We start from the raw sequence: 18,755 nt of genomic DNA, 5'->3' as shown, positions 1-18,755 counted from the left end.
CATCAGTATGCAGCAGGCTATCAATGCTATCTGGACCCTGGGGGCTTCGGGAGGGATCCCCCATATCTCTGATGTCATCAGATAAAGAGGTGGAACAGAAGGTCTCGTCCTGGTCTCGCAGTCAAAGAGTACAGTAGAATTGTTTTCATTGCTCTGTGTCGTTGTTGTCTTACTCTCCACCATTTTGACCATCTTTACTGGCCTTAATGGTGATACTGGAGCCAAAGGTTCCAGGGTTTCTTCTTAGATTTGTGTCCGTCAACGGGAGTTTGTGTGTTCTGATTGTGTCTGCACGGATTTTCTCCGAGCACTCTGGTTTTCCACCAACAGTCCAAAAACGTGCCCATTAAGTTGATTAGAGACTCTAAATTACCCCAAGGTATAAGTGTGTGAGCGCGCTACGTGTGTGTTCACTGGGATGGGCTCCAGCACGCCCCATCACGCAGACAGGAACAAAAAACACTTAACTGAATATTAATAAAATATTTTTGGCTTCCCAAAAGCCCCAAATGGGAACGATGATTAAAAAAACACCCCCTCCCATGAAAAAAAAAATGTAATTAGGCTACATTAGACAAGAATGCACATCAGTCACATAGCACACAGATGAAACAAGTTTGCTCTGGAAGAACAGAATAACTCTGCTGGGCTCAGGAAAATTTACTTTACTCTTGTCGGGTATGACTAAAAGAAGATTAGGAATAAGATCCTTATTCTGAGCCTTGACATCATCAAACAGAACTGACTTAGAAATAAAATGAACAAACCCGTCATAAGTGCAGGTCAAAAGTTAAGACGGAAGCTCCAGATTATTGCTTTACCAGCGAGAGATTAAAAAAATTCTTAATCTGCCTCTTTTAAATGAACAACAGTGGCCTCCAATAATCCAGATTATGATTAGAGGACATCTCACATATGCTGTGTCTTTTGTCCATAGTAATAATTACATGTCTGCTCAGCGCTGAAAGGGAAAAATTATAGATTTGATGACCAAAGAAAAAATCTACAGTTAGGATCATCAATGCAGAGAAGCCAGAAACGGACCACTATCTTACATTTTAAGAGTCCAATTTTCGGATATCTTTCAGCTCTTGGTTGCTCTCCCTGCTGCAGATTGTCATGTGACTGAACTGAGCTGATTCCAAGTCTGTTACTTATGAACATTTCTTTACACTTCAAGTGTTTTAAGCTGTCAGAAAATGTCCCGTCTCTAATGGAGCCGACGGCTTCTGACTGTCGACTGAAGCCTTTCATGAAGTACAGGAGTCAAGCAATCTCTTTATCACCACTAATTCTGGCACGTAAGTCGATGGTAAGTGGATCAACTGCTATGAAAAACTCAGTGTATTTACTTTAAATGCTTAATTGAGGGGTGTGTCAATGGGTCTTTGAATATAGGTGTTTGCGTTGAGCAGTGGAGGCGCCGGGAATCCCACCTCGCTCTCATTAGCACAACAACAAAGTGCAATAACATTAACACTGCAGTCTCCTCCCAAAACACAGGTATCTCATAATCAGGCACCTTCAACACACACACACGCACACACACACACACACACACACACCACACACACACACACACACACACACACACATACTTTTAGTGTCTTCCCTGGCTGTTCAGCTGTGAATGAGAAGAATGTCCAGGTCCAAATGTTACATCTTTATACACGAGTGTGCTGCGATTCAAAATGCAGGAAATTAAAGCGCTCCATAATTTCCTCCAGATTTCCTGCAATCAGTGCAGGATAAAAATCTTCAGATCATTTGTTTCAGGAAAACCACAACGTACTGACTTTGAGTGGCTTAAAAAGTACTTTTGAATGTAAAATTTGCAGGATTCTAGATGCACATCACCAATAATGAGTGTCGACTCACATGTAGCCAAGAATGACACAAACACATCTGTCAGTGGTCGGTTCACGCAGCGCCGACTGGCATCGGCTCAGCCCTTATCTGCTTTATGACTTCCGCTTTGCTGCGTTTATTTGTGTACTTTGACTTTCGCTGTAAAGCGCCCTGTGACGCGAAGTACCACTGTGCAGGGTCAAAGGTCAAATCTGGAATTTATTTCATCACATAAATTTCAGCTGAACTCATCGATAACAAGTCCACATTAGGAGTTTGACCCGCATATAAACGCCAAAGGATTATTTCTGTGATTTATTAAGTTATTTTTGGCTAGTTTCTGGGCAGCAGGAGTTTATTTGCCCAGTTTTAGTAGTGAACTTCTGCAGGGGTCTTTTCTCACTTGGCTGAGGCAGGTATCACATAACCTTGTTTGAATCCAGGCCAGGACCTTTGTATGTTGTGATTCCCCTCTGATTCCCGGAACTTCCCGTCTCTCTTCACGTAAAAATTCTGTCCAGCAGCAAGAAATAAAACCCGAACACATTTTAGGAAACTTCTAAAGTGAGACCTGCTAAACTTTACTCCCAGAATCTTTAAAGATAAGGACATTTGAGACAGATAATTAATCCATTAATACCCTGATCCAGACAGATGTCATGCATGACCAAAATTCAAGTAAAACTGTTCAATGTTCATCAAGTTCCAAGGAATGAAAACATATGTAGATTGGTGAATGTCAAAGGCCTCTTTGGAGACCCAAATAAGCACATTTCCACCTCTTTTCTGTATTTAGAGGATGGACTACTTACAAATGTCTGGGGAAGGAAAGTTAATCAGCCTTTATCTCTTCCCCCTGGCTCAGATGCATTTATTTGTCCTGCAGCTGTTACGCCACACTTCAAATTCTTATGTACTTTGCATGTATTGTTTGCCAACTTTGAACACGTTCCCTGATGCGATCCGTCACATGTGGAAAATCGCCGATCTCAGGGCGCGACAGTGCCACTTGGAGCCTTAAAATGTTAAATCTTGATTCTCTGCTTCAGCTAATGAGATTATGGGGTTTGTTTTTTTACGATGATGCAATTAAAAGGTGGCGGTAATTCACTGCGCCACGTCTCTGAAACAACATTGAATGCGTCCTCTAAAGGAGCCTTGATGTTGTGTTTGCATAAAGGGCTATTACACCGCAATAAATCGGGGCGTCATAAATAAAACCTTTTTGACAACCTGATTTACGTCCCTGGGGAAAGGATTCAATATAACTTTAATTCATATCCCCCCTCCGAATTCCAGAAATGTGTTTTAACAGGAGGACAGACGGACTGTCTTCGGTTTATTTGCCAGCTTTTAAGGCGAGGGGGTGTTTTGTGGGGGTAAGAGAAGCGCACCCCTCCCCTCTCGCCTCCCTCCTCCTTCTGCTCCCCTGGCCGCTCTCAGGCCATTGTTGTTGTGACTGCCGTCCGGAGAGCAGCGGTGTGTTGGAGGAGGACTTACTCACTCTCTCTCTCTTTCGCCCCCCTCTCCCTCTCTGCTAAAGAACCGGAGAGAAGAGGCTGAGCTTCACATTTCCAGCGACAGAGCTCAGATCTCACCAGGACGGACTCCCAGAGAAAGAGGAGAGTTGGCACAAGCGCTGCGTAAAGACGCGCGTAAAGAGAACTTTCAAGAATAGTCGTGGGCCACCCGCCTTTGCCTCACACAATCTGTTTCTTTCTTCCTCGCCACGTTGGATCTGTTTTCGTTCTCTTCGTGGATCTAGCACTCCAAAGCCGGAGTGGACTTTGCTCGCAGGGGTTTAGTTGCTCTTTCCTTCAGCCAGAAAGAGCCCGGTAGCTGCCGTTCGTGTCGTTTTTGGATATACAAGGCTTTCGGTTGGATACACACAACAACCGAAGATCACGACTGTTTTGGAAGGTGGCAAAGCTCCAATGAGGATTTCAGGATTCGCTTGCGTTGACCGGGACAAGGTGTGAACTCTCAGCCTGGTGCCAGTCACCACTGCGAGGGCGAACCAGGAGGGAAAAGGTGGGTGAAAACAGACTGAGACAGCTGGTAAATGTGGAAGATTCACGCAATTTCAGCTTCACCCATTCATTTACTCCGAACCCCAAAGTGAGTCGGGGGGATTTTATTGCTCTGCAATCTAATTTCAGTGTTTTATGAAATCATTTTAAAAGTGTTTTTTGAGTATTTACTTTTTATAACACGCGGAAAAATTGTGATTTTTCAGAGAGACACTACAGCATAACTTTGTTGTATTTTGCAACACGAGGAGCAAAACACTTTGTAGACATTGAACCCCACAATGATTATTTAAAAGACAGTTTGAGGCGGTGCGAGCGGATTGTAGTCTGACACCACGTCTCAATCATCCCGATGAAGAATTAATAATTACAGTAGGTTACTGTGAAAACTATATGCATTGGGCGAAACATCACATTTGCCAAATGCCAAACGTTTTACACGACACACATTTTATTGAGCACTGGATCGATCGGGGTGATTGACTCGCGGCAGCAGACGCGCTTCGGACTGGCTTTTACTTGTTTTGGACTAAAAACAACTTTGGCGTCTTTATGGCGTGCTATCTGCGTGTCAGTATGTGCAGCGATTTGGAAAGAAAAGGCTCCAGTGTGCCTTGAGGTGAGGAGCGGTGTACAGTACAAGTGTTTTGGCTCCAGCTGAACGCAGCGGCGCACCAGCGGAATTAACAGCAGCAGGAGAAAAACACTTTTTCCTTCAGCGCTTAATTGACAAAGAATACGTTTCATTCAGGGAGCTGGTCTCTCTAAACGGTGTGTGTGAGTGGGCGAGGGCGCAGTCTTCGTGCGTGGAGCGCACGCACCGGGACTCTGGCGCCTGTCGGCCTCAATCACCGCAGCGAAATCGTCACATTTTTCCTTTAATGTTCTTGTTCTGTGGCCTCAAGGGTTGGATTTGAAGTTTGTGATTGATCTGATAATTACAGGTCGTTTTCCCCTGGAATTCAATTAATGTTGAGATTGTCGCGGGCCATATATCTGACATTAAAATCACAGGACGTTGTAACATTTATGTATGAACATGTTTGTTAGACGGAGTCAGTTTACAAACTCACGAAACTGAGGATTTTAGGGTTCTTGTATTAATAGTGACACATTTCAGATTGTGTAGCTTACTAGCAGTTTTTGAGCGTTTTTCTAAGTGGCCATTATCCAGGAGCACATTAAGAACTGTCCATTGACAAACAACAGGCTGTAACAACCCTGCTTCTTATTCATGACACAGACCAGCCTGGACAATGTAAAGCACATTAGTGGGACAGTTCGCAGGACAGCTGCTTCCAACCATTGCTTATTTTTTGCCACCTGGCTTACAACAGAACTGCAAAGGCTGAGCTCAAACCTCCAAATCTGGGTTGTGGTCAGCAGAATTAACCATCTCTAATGCCTTGTTGGTGTCCGCAGGATCAGGCTTTTGTGACATTGGGGCTCTTCCGATGCCTGTGTCCAGGGTGTGAGGCCAATCTCAGGCTTCCAGGGTCTACTGCTGCCTTCTAGCCACAAGACACATCAAATGAAGAAGATGTCCAGGGTCACATTTTACGCTCTCCTGCTGTGTTTGATGGACAGGATCTCAGCTCGTGTCATCGCCGACGGAAGGACTAAAGGTATGGCACGTCTGGTGTGAATCAGATTCATCTATAACTTCCCCCAAAAGATGCACTTAACTAGAACTAGGCTCAGTCATAAAGAAGGACTCTGTGGTCCGAATACAGAGGGCAGAAAAAAGTTCTCGGTGTTTTCTGCTGCTGTAAATTGTGCTACCTGATCCATCTGAGGCCCCCAGGCTCGGAAGTGTAAATCTGTTGGGCTGCGTGCCAGCTGTAGAGGATGAAGAGGGGGACTAGAGGGGTTTTTCATCCACGCTTTACAAACAGACAAACAGCAAAAAGTCAGCCATTGTCTGTACTTTCTGTTAAAATGTTATAAACAGCATAACTGTCAATTACAATCAGGGTGTTAGACAAACAAACTCTGGTGTTTCGGATTAAAGGGCGTCAGCAGGACACTTTTTCTCGGGACGTGTGTGAAATGATGAAAGACAATGTGGATTGGTGCCCCAGAGGCATCGCGCGCAGAAGCTGTCTGCTTCTATGTCTGTGGCCCCCACTTTGTAGGGACAAGCGAGGCCAGCCAGGGCTTGCTGCTGGGGCTCAGCAAGAAAAGGCTTTTAAGGTTTATTTACAGAGCAGAAGAGCAGCGGGGTGACACAAAGAATCGAGATCTTAAGGTCGCACAACGTGACATCCGCAGCTGTGGACGCAACGTTTTAGCAAAGACTGTTTTGTGATTTCAATTTTTATTGACCATTTAATTGTTCCTTTTGACACCAACTCATAGCATCTTTAGTCACAAAAATAGAAAGACTGTTAATTGGTTTGTCCCAGAGTCTGACATTGTGCCAGATAAATGCCACTGTTTCCTTTGATCTCTGCGTTGGATAACTGGGTTAGCATTTTTGTAAGGAGTGCATCTGCTGGTCAGACTCGAGCAGCTAACTGACTGCCAACAAACTATAGCATAAATGCAAGATCGTGCTAATGATAGATTACACAATAGAGGGCCTTTTATCCAACTGTTCATACAAATCAGTCACTGGCGGAACTTAAAACTCTGAAGTTGACCTCACAATGGAGCAGTTCAACCCATAGCAAGAGTAATCCTGGTCATTATCCAGTCGTCCCAATGCTGAGAAGCAAGAGACGAGAAGGTTTCATTGTCCAAAAGCATCTCCTTGAACTTCACAGCCTAGACTGACTACATTTCTAATCTTACTAGATCTACAGTTGAATTTAGTGTCACATTATTAAAACTGTTCTTTTTTGTACTTAATTGTTAGTGTATAGACCAGCATCTACTGAAATGATTGATTCGGTCGACTGCTGTTGAGTTGATACCACCTGTTTGATGGGATCAGTCAATCGGTTTATTTCGGATGCACGCATCAGCACCACATTCACAATACGGGGTGGCTCATTATCCTGGCGGTTCTTCACAGAGCCCTCCGCTCAGCTGCCAGCCCGGCCGGATGGCAGGCCATGCTGGCTGGTTGGCTCACACAGGCTGAGTGGTCTGTTTGTGTTGTGTTGTGTTTTGTTTGCCCCCTCGCCTCTGGGTGACAATTCACACTCTGCCGCAAGTTCATCTCCAGGGCAGACTCCTCAAAGGTTCATTAGCAGTGGTCCATCACTGGTTTAGTACTGATGTTCAGATCGCCCATATTTCATTCATTCAGATGGTTACAGTCACACTAGCCTCTTCCCTTACCTTTTCCCCTCCTTTGACCAGTTTGGTTTTTTTCCTCTGACAAGATCATCGTTGTATTCATTTATGTACCTTATCTCTACATGTGCTCCAGCAGTAAAAATAAAACAGAGCCAGGACAGATTCCCTATTCTGTAACCACTTGTAGGAAGCAATCAGACAGAAAATTGCCCTGGAAAATTGCTCGTTCTGAGTGACTGAACAGTAAGTGAGGTCCTTGGCCAGGGCACACATATGCTCCAGTGAGCGAGTGTGCAAGCACATGAATGGGCAAGTGACCCACTGAATGGATGGCACTGTCTCTGATGGTGACACGATAGTTGCTGGGTTATCTGGGCACTCATTCATGGTAGCATTAAAAGACAACGGTTGTTGAGGAACATCGTGCACCTCCCTCAGTAAACCATTCACAGGTAAACTGAAACCACCAGGAGGTGTTTTCCTACAATTTCTATCTCAGTTGTGGTGAGGGAGAAGGAATTATTTACTCTAAACGAAATAATAAATAAATGCTCCTTCCAGAAATAGCTAAAATCTATTTTTCTTGCTCAGATCTTAGGGTGTTCAAGCCCCTGATGGTGCCAGGCTTCCCAGAAAACACCACAGCAGTGGTCGGTGGCCAGGCCAAGCTGGTGTGTAAGGTCCATCGACCGTTGTCCACCAAGGTTCAGTGGCTGAAGAAGGAGGACAGCGTGTCTGGACAGACCCTAGAAGGACCACCACGCCCTCGGGAACTGACTGTGAGCAAGCTCTCACTTCTGATTCTCTTTTCCCCATTTGGAACTCTTCCTTAAAATAATTTCTCTGGTGCAGGCTCTGCAGAGCAATGCATCAAAGGTGTACACACTACACCTGCACAATGTCACAACAGAGGACGCTGGAGAATACATCTGCATGGCCAAGAACCCCACAGGCCAGGCGATGCAGTCCGCATGGCTGGAAGTTCTGCCTGGTAAGAAGTTTAAAAGGGTTTTCATACAAATGCACATTAATTAAGATGCTAATGTAACAGAGGAACCCACTGTGTTTTTTTCCCTATTTTATAAATGAATGCAATTGTAACCACATTGCTCCTCTTCCACAGTTACTGTTGTTTCCAGTACAAAGGACCTGGCTGATCTTAAAAGGGCTCCAGGTACTTTTTTCAGTCATTGTAACCTTTGGTCATATATAGTCACAAGTTACAACTATATAGTTCATATCAGTCGAACTGTCAGGTAGTTGTCCTAAGAAAAGGAAATGGGTGGGAGCTTGAGACTTGTGGGGACACTCCCTTAATACTTGAAATACCAACTATCCAGGGGTTTAACTGCATATTGCGTCAGACAGAACGAGGTCAGTTTCCGTCCCAGTCAAAAGGGGGAGAGGACTAACGAGATGGTTAATAAGATCAGAGAATGAAAGTGGCCACAGATCAAAGGAAATCCTCTCAGCAGCAGACAAAGAGATGCACTAATTGAACAGATTTTCATCCCAAAAATTTCCTGCACAATTGCCATTTTTAGATGTTTGTTTGCACAACAGCGATGTTTGCCAGCAATCCAAGAAGACAATGTCTGGATCATTATGTCCTATATTCAATATCTTCCTTCTTTTAGGCTTTAAATATAATTCTGTCTATTAATTACCTTTATATCCTTGACTGTAAAGGTCAGCCTGGCACAGATCAATCATCTCCTCCTTCTTCCTGCTACAGAACGTTCTCCACACCGGCCAATCCTTCAGGCTGGACTGCCTGCAAACACCACAGCGGTGGTCGGCACTGATGTCCAGTTACACTGTAAGGTCTACAGCGATGCCCAGCCTCACATTCAGTGGCTCAAACACATAGAACTAAACGGGAGCCGCGACAGCCCTGATGGAACACCCTATGTTCAGATACTCAAGGTTGGTTTTGGGCACAGCCAGAAAAAAATAATAACCTTCAGGAAACGTGCCGAACATGGAGCACTTGTGTTGCTCTGGTGGTTCATGTGTCTCTTCTGAATTTGTCTTGCATAGACTGGCAGTTTGAACACGTCCGATGTGGAGGTGCTCTACCTGTCTAAAGTCACCATGGAGGATGCAGGAAAGTACACCTGTCTGGCAGGAAATTCAATTGGATTTGCCCATCAGTCTGCCTGGCTCACTGTCATTTCAGGTAAAGAACCAACATCCGGGTGGATTTTGTGCAGAGTAGGCTTGAATCCTTAATGACCTGGTGTTTACTGGATGCTGATGCACATTTATTTCAATAATGAGACTCTTGAAGATGTTATGGTGACCATCTGTGGGGGCTCAAACGCTGGATTTAACGTATTTCCTCTGTTCACTCACTTAGATCTTCAGTGAACCTTCACTGCCTCTCAGATTTACCCTGTGTCCACTGTCACGCTGCAACATGTTCATTAGCTCCAGTCGTTCTTTCTCCTTTTTTGGAGTGGGGTGGGGTGGGGGGAGTGGCAGGGCTGTGTTAGGAGGAGCTGAGGGGGTGTGTGTGGAGGAGGACAGGGTTGGTTAGGCTTTCTGGTCTCCATGGTAATTTCATTGTGTGTTGGTGGGGGTGGGTTTCTGACAATAACTGAAGGTCACAGTTGAGAGGGTTTCTAAAAGGGGTGATAAAGGAATAACTGGTTTGCTAGTAGTAATGTAAATTAATCAAAGCTGAAATGGTAAAAATGCTCACAATGCAGCCATGTTTCAGCAGATGTTCTGGAAGAGCTGAACGAAGACACCTCAGAACATCTTGTGCTGGAGCCGGGGAATGTTCTCAAGTTGCGTTGTGACATCAACACCAGACCCGGCATGGCCTTCAATTGGTACAAGGATGGCCTCCGGGTTCTGCCCACGCCCCGTGTTCAGATCCGTGGTCCTGTCATAGAAATCGCAGATGTGACATACGAGGACTCTGGAGTTTATGTTTGTGTCCTCAGGGGGCACAAAGAACCCAATCGAAACTTCACCATCACTGTGGCAGGTGAGGAAAGCACAGTTAATTAAAGGAGATTTGGTCATAAATGTTCCATTGTGATGAATTTAATTAAAATCTATTCACATGAATCATTTGTTACATCTCCAGATTCAATGGGGTCAGGTGACGACGATGAGGATAATGACTTGCAGGACTCATCGGCAGAAATAGAGAACGACCAGGTTTACATCTCCAAAGGTCCGTAATAAGGATAACTTTGACATTATGTGTAATTAGCACATAGTTATCCTCCCGGCTTCTTCTGAGACTTTTGGCTGAGCACATATTGCATGTCCACAGGTCCCTACTGGACACATATCCAGCGTATGGAGAAGAAGCTGTACGCTGTTCCAGCAGGAAACACAGTCAAGTTTCGTTGTCCGGCAATGGGCAGTCCCATGCCGAGTATCAGGTGGCTCAAAAATGGGCGCGAATTTAGGGGAGAACATCGCATTGGAGGTATCAAGGTAAGCAGTCTGTTGCCTTATTCTGAAGATAAATTGATGATTAATATTTGTGTCTATTAACAATCCTGCTTATCCATTTTTCTCAAGCTAAGACATCAGCATTGGAGTTTGGTAATGGAGAGTGTGGTACCTTCAGACAGAGGAAACTACACCTGCGTGGTGGAGAACAAATATGGATCCATCTATCACAGCTATGTCCTCGATGTCCTTGGTAATTTTTGTATTTTGGTCTCTTCAACCTAAATAACTACTTGTCATATTTATTCTTTGCAGGAAAGTGACTAATGTAAAAGTGATTAATTATTAGCTTAAATCATCAGTTTACACATGCATGCAATGGTGCATACACACTCTTTTGGATGTTATCTAGCATGATAGATGGCATAGGTGGGGGAGGAGATGGGAGTGTGACAGTGAGTCAGATGTGGATGGTCATGCATCGTTACCGGTTTTCAGTTTGACAGAAGAATGTAGTTTGTTTGTTCATTTGTTCACTGTCTGTCCACCGCGAGGTCAGTTTCCGTCCCAGTCAAAAGGGGGAGAGGACTAACGAGATGGTTAATAAGATCAGAGAATGAAAGTGGCCACAGATCAAAGGAAATTCCCTCAGCAGCAGACAAAGAGATGCACTAATTGAACAGATTTTCATCCCAAAAATTTCCTGCACAATTGCCATTTTTAGATGTTTGTTTGCACAACAGCGATGTTTGCCAGCAATCCAAGAAGACAATGTCTGGATCATTATGTCCTATATTCAATATCTTCCTTCTTTTAGGCTTTAAATATGATTCTGTCTATTAATTACCTTTATATCCTTGACTGTAAAGGTCAGCCTGGCACAGATCAATCATCTCCTCCTTCTTCCTGCTACAGAACGTTCTCCACACCGGCCAATCCTTCAGGCTGGACTGCCTGCAAACACCACAGCGGTGGTCGGCACTGATGTCCAGTTACACTGTAAGGTCTACAGCGATGCCCAGCCTCACATTCAGTGGCTCAAACACATAGAACGAAACGGGAGCCGCTACAGCCCTGATGGAACACCCTATGTTCAGATACTCAAGGTTGGTTTTGGGCAGAGCCAGAAAAAAATAATAACCTTCAGGAAACATGCCAAACACTTGTGTTGCTCTGGTGGTTCATGTGTCTCTTCTGAATTTGTGTTGCATAGACTGGCAGTTTGAACATGTCCGATGTGGAGGTGCTCTACCTGTCTAAAGTCACCATGGAGGATGCAGGAGAGTACACCTGTCTGGCAGGAAATTCAATTGGATTTGCCCATCAGTCTGCCTGGCTCACTGTCATTTCAGGTAAAGAACCAACATCCGGGTGGATTTTGTGCAGAGTAGGCTTGAATTCTTAATGACCTGGTGTTTACTGGATGCTGATGCACATTTATTTCAATAGAAGAGGAAGCAGCAGACTCTATGGACACCATGGAAACCAAGTACACTGACATCATCATCTATGTTTGTGGTTTCCTGGCTCTGATTATGGCCACTATTATTGTGGTGTTGTGTCGGATGCAAGTGCAGCCCAGAAGAGAACCATTTGATGCCCTGCCAGTGCAGAAACTGTCCAAGTTTCCCCTTCGCAGACAGGTAAGGGGACCAGTTTGCAACTAGCACATAGTGAAAACACCAGCGCTAGAGCTAAACATCATTTCCTTTTCTTTAGTATTCAGTGGAGTCCAACTCATCGGGAAAGTCCAGTGCGTCACTAATGAGGGTGGCCCGTCTCTCATCCAGCTGCTCGCCCATGCTGGCTGGTGTCTTGGAGTTTGAATTGCCCTATGACCCAGACTGGGAGTTCCCCCGGGAGAAGTAAGTTGTCAGCAGTTAAGAAACTCAACGTTTTAAAATGATGGAAAGTAATTTTGTCTGGTGAAAGAGCTGGGTTTTGAAATTGTGGGCTTCAACAAGACTGACTTATTATTAAAATTCCTGCCCCTTGCAAAGAGAGTATTTTGAGCTTGGTTTGGCCTTAGCAATGTAGGTTCATTTTAATGTTCGGGTCACATAATGTGGGGATGTAAAAAGAAAGAAGTCCACAACCCATTTTTGCCTTCCCCGACTAGTATTTTAAGAAACAAGAGCCCTAAATTATAGTTCTGTGTAGTTTTCATTTAGACATTTTTATTTTCACTGATTTTCACTCATTCTCCCTGTAGTTTAACGCTGGGCAAACCTCTAGGAGAGGGCTGCTTCGGACAAGTGGTCAGAGCCGAGGCCTACGGTATCAACAAGGACTCCCCTGATCAAGCCACCACTGTGGCAGTTAAGATGCTCAAAGGTAGGAGGCAAACAACACACAAACAAGAAACACTGTCAGTTCAGGGGACCTTGTTTTACGAGATAACTGTGTCCTATAGATGATGCCACGGACAAAGATCTGGCTGACCTCATCTCAGAAATGGAGCTGATGAAGGTGATGGATAAACACAAGAACATCATCAACTTGCTCGGAGTTTGCACACAAGATGGTAGGTTCCTGATCTGTAGTTGGAATGCTTTGATTAAAGGATGTTTTCCTTCTTGTTGACACACGTTCTTACGCACCTTACTTTGTGACAAAACAATGCTTTAAACTCCATCCTGGATCTTCTCTTTAATGTGAATCACAACAACAGTGTAATTTGGTGTCTCAGAGTTGGTGGTCCCAAACCTTTAGGCTAAAACAGGATGGTAGCAGTCCCCTTGTCTAATTTGCGTTCTCCTCCCTGCCCTCAGGCCCTCTCTATGTTCTGGTGGAGTATGCCTCTAAAGGTAGTCTGAGGGAATACCTGCGGGCACGGAGACCCCCGGGCATGGACTACACCTTTGATGTCACCAAGGTGCCTGAAGAACAGCTCACCTTCAAAGACCTGCTTTCCTGCGCCTACCAGGTTGCCAGAGGGATGGAGTACCTTGCATCTAAAAGGGTAAGGCGAGCATCTTCAAATCTTTTAGCAGACTAAAATCAACATTGCTTTAATCTGGCTTTGATGTCAAGAAGACGGCTTAGTGTGTGATTTTTACATGGGGCACATCATCTTCAGGGAGAATATTTTGGTCCAGTTTCACTGCTGGTTGGCTCTGTCTTTCCCTCTCCACCCACTCTGTTTTGTTCCTTTCATTTACCCAGCATCCAGTCTGTCTGCCTGCTTCTTATCACCACGTCTCTTTGTCTGCTAGTCGGTGTCTCAGCCAACTAGCCGCTGTCCCTTCAGTCCTGTTTACTCTTTTCCATCCATCTGTCCATCCCTTCAGCCCAGGTCTTTGTCCTTTTTAGTGCCTCCATAAATCTGTTAGCAAACAGACAGCAGAGCCCTCGTCTGGATGTAGGCAGGCATTAGGTTTCTGGCTCTACGGCCTCCAAAGAATGCAGGAGCCTGAGTCTAACCCTTCATTAAAGGGAGACCCACAAACCAAGACTGCTTCATTCTGTGCATCCCCACAAATCCCACATCTATTTAAAATGAAAACCAAAATAAAAATAATGACATCCATTCAGTGTGGGGAAACAGCGCTTTTCTTTTTTCCACACAGAATGTTGTTTTTACTTAAACCTTCAGCATTTCTATATAAAGGCCTTTCAGTTTTCGTTGTTTCATTGTGTGCTAACTTTACAGGGGAAAATGCAAGAATCATGTTTATCCTTCTCATGTACTAGCTCGTGTGACAGTTTTGAAAGAAAAAGAGGGAACGGGAGACTCAAATAATTCCAGTCTTTCCATAAATCTAAGAGTTTGCTGCATTATAACCTAATCTGGAAACCCTGCTGTTGACCTTAAACTGATTTTCTCTGTTTTATGTCTTGTCTACAGTGTATTCACAGAGATCTAGCTGCAAGAAATGTCCTAGTAACAGAGGACAACGTGATGAAGATCGCTGATTTTGGCCTGGCCAGGGGGGTCCATCAAATCGATTATTACAAGAAAACTACTAATGTGAGTGTTTGTTTCTCACTCAGATGTTTTTGACTCTAATTAGAACCCCACTAACAAAACTGAAATGATTTTATTTTATTTTTACTGAACCAAAAGTATCCTTAAAGTAGATTTTTGGTGATCTGATTTGATGAAAGAATGTTTTTTTTCTCAGTCTATGATTGTTTAAAGCTCATAGCTACCAGGCTCCGACCAACTCCTCAAGGCGGATGTCTGATATTTTCTCTGATTGGCAGCATTCTTAATGGGACTTAATTAGAAAAGGGTTGAGACAGACAGGGAGGTGGTGGGGGTGGGGGTCAGCATAGAGAGGTACAACTTGGTTGAAAAACACATCAACTGAGAGTGTGGTGATTGAAGATGTGGCTAATGTGTGGTGTACCCTGCAGGGACGGCTGCCAGTGAAATGGATGGCACCTGAAGCCTTGTTTGACAGAATCTACACACACCAGAGTGACGTGTAAGTGTAGCTTATCGTGTGCTTGAAGAAAGAACATTTCCATCACTTACACTGCAGACTTGAGCAGCCTCATTGATTCACTTGCATCTCTTCTCAGGTGGTCGTTCGGTGTTCTCATGTGGGAGATCTTTACGCTGGGTGGCTCACCGTACCCGGGCATCCCCGTGGAGGAGCTCTTCAAATTGCTGAAGGAAGGACACCGCATGGACAAACCCTCTAACTGCACACATGAACTGTATGTGGGAATTTGCCCGTTAACCTCCACAGTAAACGTCTGCGTGGCGATATTACAAATCACCCTCTGCAAAGCTGACAGAAATAATGTCCTCATTTTTCTTACTTTTCTAGCTACATGATGATGCGTGAGTGCTGGCATGCTGTTCCCAGTCAGAGACCGACCTTCAAACAGCTGGTGGAAGAGCTGGACAGAGTGCTGCTGTCCATCTCTGATGAGGTGGGTCCCACACACTTTCATTCACCGCTGATAAGGATGCATGCGCGCATTTTTCTACTGGTGGGTAAAATCTGCCATCCAGATGTGCGATCTGCCATCAACGGTGGTGAGAAGAAACCAGAGTTTGTGAACAGTGGCATTAAGATCACCACCGTTACAGACCTCCATCCTCTCTTACAGCAGCTAATAGCTCTTGTTTATTAATTCCAATTAGTGTTTTGTAAATCAGTGTCACCAATCATAGCAGAAATTCCTCTAACTCCTGAACTCCTTGTTCCCACGCAGTACTTGGACCTGTCAACTCCCTTCGAGCAATACTCCCCATCGTGCGAGGACACCTCCAGCTCCTGCTCATCTGATAACGATTCCGTTTTCACTCACGATGCCTTGTCCACCGAGCCCTGCCTGCTGGGCTACCACGACGTACGCTCTCGGATGGACATTAATACGGCACTGCGGTAGACTGAAAGGCCACCATAAAGACACTGATGTTACAGGCAAATGACTGCATGGGGCTGACATGACACCTCCACTGAGACCATATTGGACGTCCATGGTTGTATTTCTAAAGTTAGGTTTCCATTTGACCTTCATCGTGGTGCCAGAAAAAAGCCCTTATTTAGATTAGAGGTGGGCATTTATTCACACATGTACTCGCGTGGAGCACTGAGGCTGGTGGGCTTCAACAGGCAATGGGGACATTTTTTTCTGTGATTTAAAGAAACAAGGACAAACAAGATGCGGTACTTCGGACAATCAGCGCTGGCCCTGTGCCTGAGAACAGCTGAAAAACCTGCGGCACTAAACACAACAGAAGAGACCCTGGTACCCCAAAACTCTTCAAAATGCTTTCTTTGGTAGGGCGATGGACAATGATCTCCACACAGACTGAACCCAAAACACAGGGCTTGAGAGACATTTTTTAAAAGTTTATTTTGCTATGCTAAAACAGAAGAAGCTGATTGTTAAATATAAATCTCTTTATATAAGATTATTTTACTTTTGTGTTACTTATTTAAAAAGAAAACAGTGGTCTTAAATCTCAGGATCTCTCTGTTAGAAAGATGCTGTAGAGACAGTGCCTGAATTTATGATTTCCTGTGAATATATTAGAATATTAAGATATTGTATGTACATATCAAACTGCAGAACAGACGATTACCTTTTAATAAATTATAAGTTGCTAACTGATTCATAAAATGAAATGAAGGTTGTTGAAGGCAATAGAATGGGATATTTGTGTGTTTCAAGTGCGTCGTATCTACAATGCTCGAGATGTTTTCAGTCTAAATTATGAGCCAATAACATTAATATATAATCAAGAGAGCCTCGTTGCCCTCTGATGGTTGGCTGCTGTTGAGGAAAAAGCCACACGAGGAAGTGAACTCTCTTCACATTTGTATGTTAAGGTAAAATGGCATCATCCCACTTTTATGAAGTCAAAGAACCACATTAGAGGATGGTAAAAGCTACAGAAGAAATTTACTGTAAAAAAACAATCGCTTCGACCACATCTAACCTAAAATTTATCTGGGGGGGGCCTGTAAAGGTTATATTTGTTGTACTCAGCAATTTTCGGTTACATACTAGGAGTCCAGTTTTGTTACTGTTGGATAAAAAACACCAAAATGTTTCGAGTCATTCAATGCTTTTCTGAAGGGAGTGTTCCAAGTCCCGGAGGTTTACACCCAAAAACAACAACTCTGAGACATCATTTTTGTGGTATTCCTCTAACAACAGCTTCACTCTCTCAGCCCTTTTCTAACATGAAGGCATTGTCAAAGACACTGGCTCAGTGGTGGGTTGGGGGGGGCAATTCAGCATGAGGGGACTCTGTTGGGGAGCTGGCCCAAGCCCACTGCCACTGCTGACAAGAAGAGGAGGGCGGAGAGTTGGGGGGAGATACTGAATGTGAAAGCTGGTGTGATTGATTTCAAATAGAGTAGAAGGGGGAGGGACCCTCCTTTGTCTGGCCGTATCCTTTCACCCAACCCAATCTGTTGGTGAGGGGTCCTCAGGTCTGCAGCCTGGCTGGACAATGAAGCCCTTGCAGACGTAAAGGGTGTGACTACAGACCAGAGGGAGTTTTTTTTTTTCCTGGAGGGGGGGTTAGCTTGAGCTTGTGTGCAAATTATGAGGCTCTTATTATGATAATGGCTACTCTTCACTCCCAAACGTCCCTATCTTTATTCCCGTCGCCACCATCTTTCAAATTACAAATCTGGATTCACATTTGGCGCTGATCCATAGCCACCAGGACCAGCTGCACCAAATTTCTATTTAGGGCAACGATGCCAAGTGAGACCAGGTTTTGACCAGACCAAATATTCGACACATACAAAATAAATATTTGTGCTCCTGTCAAGCAGATAGTGGGCTCCAGCACCAGCACAATGATCCAGTTGGTGCTGCTGGTTTTGGACTGAAGCTCTGTCACATTTACAAAGTCATTTGCATCTTCACACCCCATCTGCCTGCGTTTCTCCCAGATATAATATCACAGCTCCTCAAGATAATTATTTTAGAAATTTCTAATTTATTTGTTTTTTTGTTTTGTATGAAATAAAGTGTAATTTAAAATGATGTGATGGTGTGTGGCTCAGTCTTGCTGTGGATTTGTAAAAAAAAAAGAAGCAATTTTAATCAGGGTTGAACAAATCTAGACTCAAGGGACAGTTTGGTCTCTTAGTAAGTAGGGAGAGGTCCACTTAGTCTCAGTCTCAGTAATTATCATCTTGATTAGTGCATTTTAGAAATTAGAATTTTTTTCTCTCCATTTCTTTGGGAGTATTCCAACATATTTATGCAATACATCCTCATTGATTCATCGTAATAGTTTGGAAAGGTTGTTTGCAGCAGCTTCACAATCTACAATCTTTGTGCTGGACTGCCCAGAGAGAACCTATACAAACTCTGGGGCAACGTGCACTCAAAACAGAGCAAACTTACAACATTCCTTAACATTTAAACTTTTAATCGATCCCCAGAAATGACTGAAACTGGGAATCTACTACAACTGCACTGCTTCTAAAATGGTTTTTGAGCTAAATGTGGACTGAGAAGAAATCAAAACATCTGTCCAAACATGTGATTTAGCTCCAGAACTAAACTCCACCCAAGAAAAACCTACATATACATGTGCAAAACAGGAAGGGGGAGTTGTCCTTTCATCTGGAAATAAATCAGTGAGCATGCAATGCATGCATTTTTATCCTCAATGCACGCTAACTATGGGCGCAGAAAACACTGATTAGATATGTGGCCTGCTTTCTCCTCGGTCACACTGACTGTGCATTGAAAAATCAGACAAGCAGACGCCAAAACTGATAACACTTA

At 44.1% G+C, this 18,755-nt stretch overlaps 1 protein-coding gene across 3 annotated transcripts; it reads left to right on the top strand.

Annotated features, from left to right (window-relative positions):
- Window positions 1-3,304: 3,304 nt before the first annotated feature.
- fgfr4 (fibroblast growth factor receptor 4) lies at window positions 3,305-18,002 on the top strand. Of its 3 annotated transcripts, none has more exons than XM_057054719.1 (23): window positions 3,305-3,879; window positions 5,347-5,503; window positions 7,713-7,900; window positions 7,974-8,112; window positions 8,245-8,295; window positions 8,857-9,047; window positions 9,162-9,300; window positions 9,844-10,116; window positions 10,219-10,308; window positions 10,411-10,577; window positions 10,665-10,788; window positions 11,451-11,641; window positions 11,749-11,887; window positions 11,985-12,178; window positions 12,255-12,400; window positions 12,748-12,869; window positions 12,949-13,059; window positions 13,307-13,497; window positions 14,383-14,505; window positions 14,895-14,965; window positions 15,063-15,200; window positions 15,314-15,419; window positions 15,705-18,002. In XM_057054719.1, exons 2-23 carry the CDS (start codon window positions 5,410-5,412, stop codon window positions 15,879-15,881), a joined length of 3,165 nt encoding a protein of 1,054 aa, XP_056910699.1. In that variant the 5' UTR covers window positions 3,305-3,879; window positions 5,347-5,409; the 3' UTR covers window positions 15,882-18,002. The 3 variants fall into 3 exon arrangements, with proteins under 3 accessions (XP_056910699.1, XP_056910700.1, XP_056910698.1); XM_057054720.1 differs by having other exon boundaries at window positions 3,306-3,879; window positions 5,301-5,503; window positions 9,847-10,116; XM_057054718.1 differs by having other exon boundaries at window positions 3,306-3,879; window positions 5,301-5,503.
- The last annotated feature ends 753 nt before the right edge of the window (window positions 18,003-18,755 follow it).

The sequence above is a fragment of the Takifugu flavidus genome, chromosome 14, assembly GCF_003711565.1.
Source record: "Takifugu flavidus isolate HTHZ2018 chromosome 14, ASM371156v2, whole genome shotgun sequence".
Classification (NCBI taxonomy): domain Eukaryota; kingdom Metazoa; phylum Chordata; class Actinopteri; order Tetraodontiformes; family Tetraodontidae; genus Takifugu; species Takifugu flavidus.
This window is presented reverse-complemented; position numbering and strand designations above follow the sequence as displayed.

Bases quoted from the DNA above. Each gene is read 5' to 3' on its own strand.
- fgfr4 (XM_057054719.1), top strand. From the start codon at position 5,410: ATGAAGAAGATGTCCAGGGTCACATTTTACGCTCTCCTGCTGTGTTTG. The intron at 7,901-7,973 runs GTGAGCAAGCTC...TCTCTGGTGCAG, and splicing joins CACGCCCTCGGGAACTGACT to GCTCTGCAGAGCAATGCATC. The intron at 10,309-10,410 runs GTCCGTAATAAG...GCATGTCCACAG, and splicing joins CCAGGTTTACATCTCCAAAG to GTCCCTACTGGACACATATC.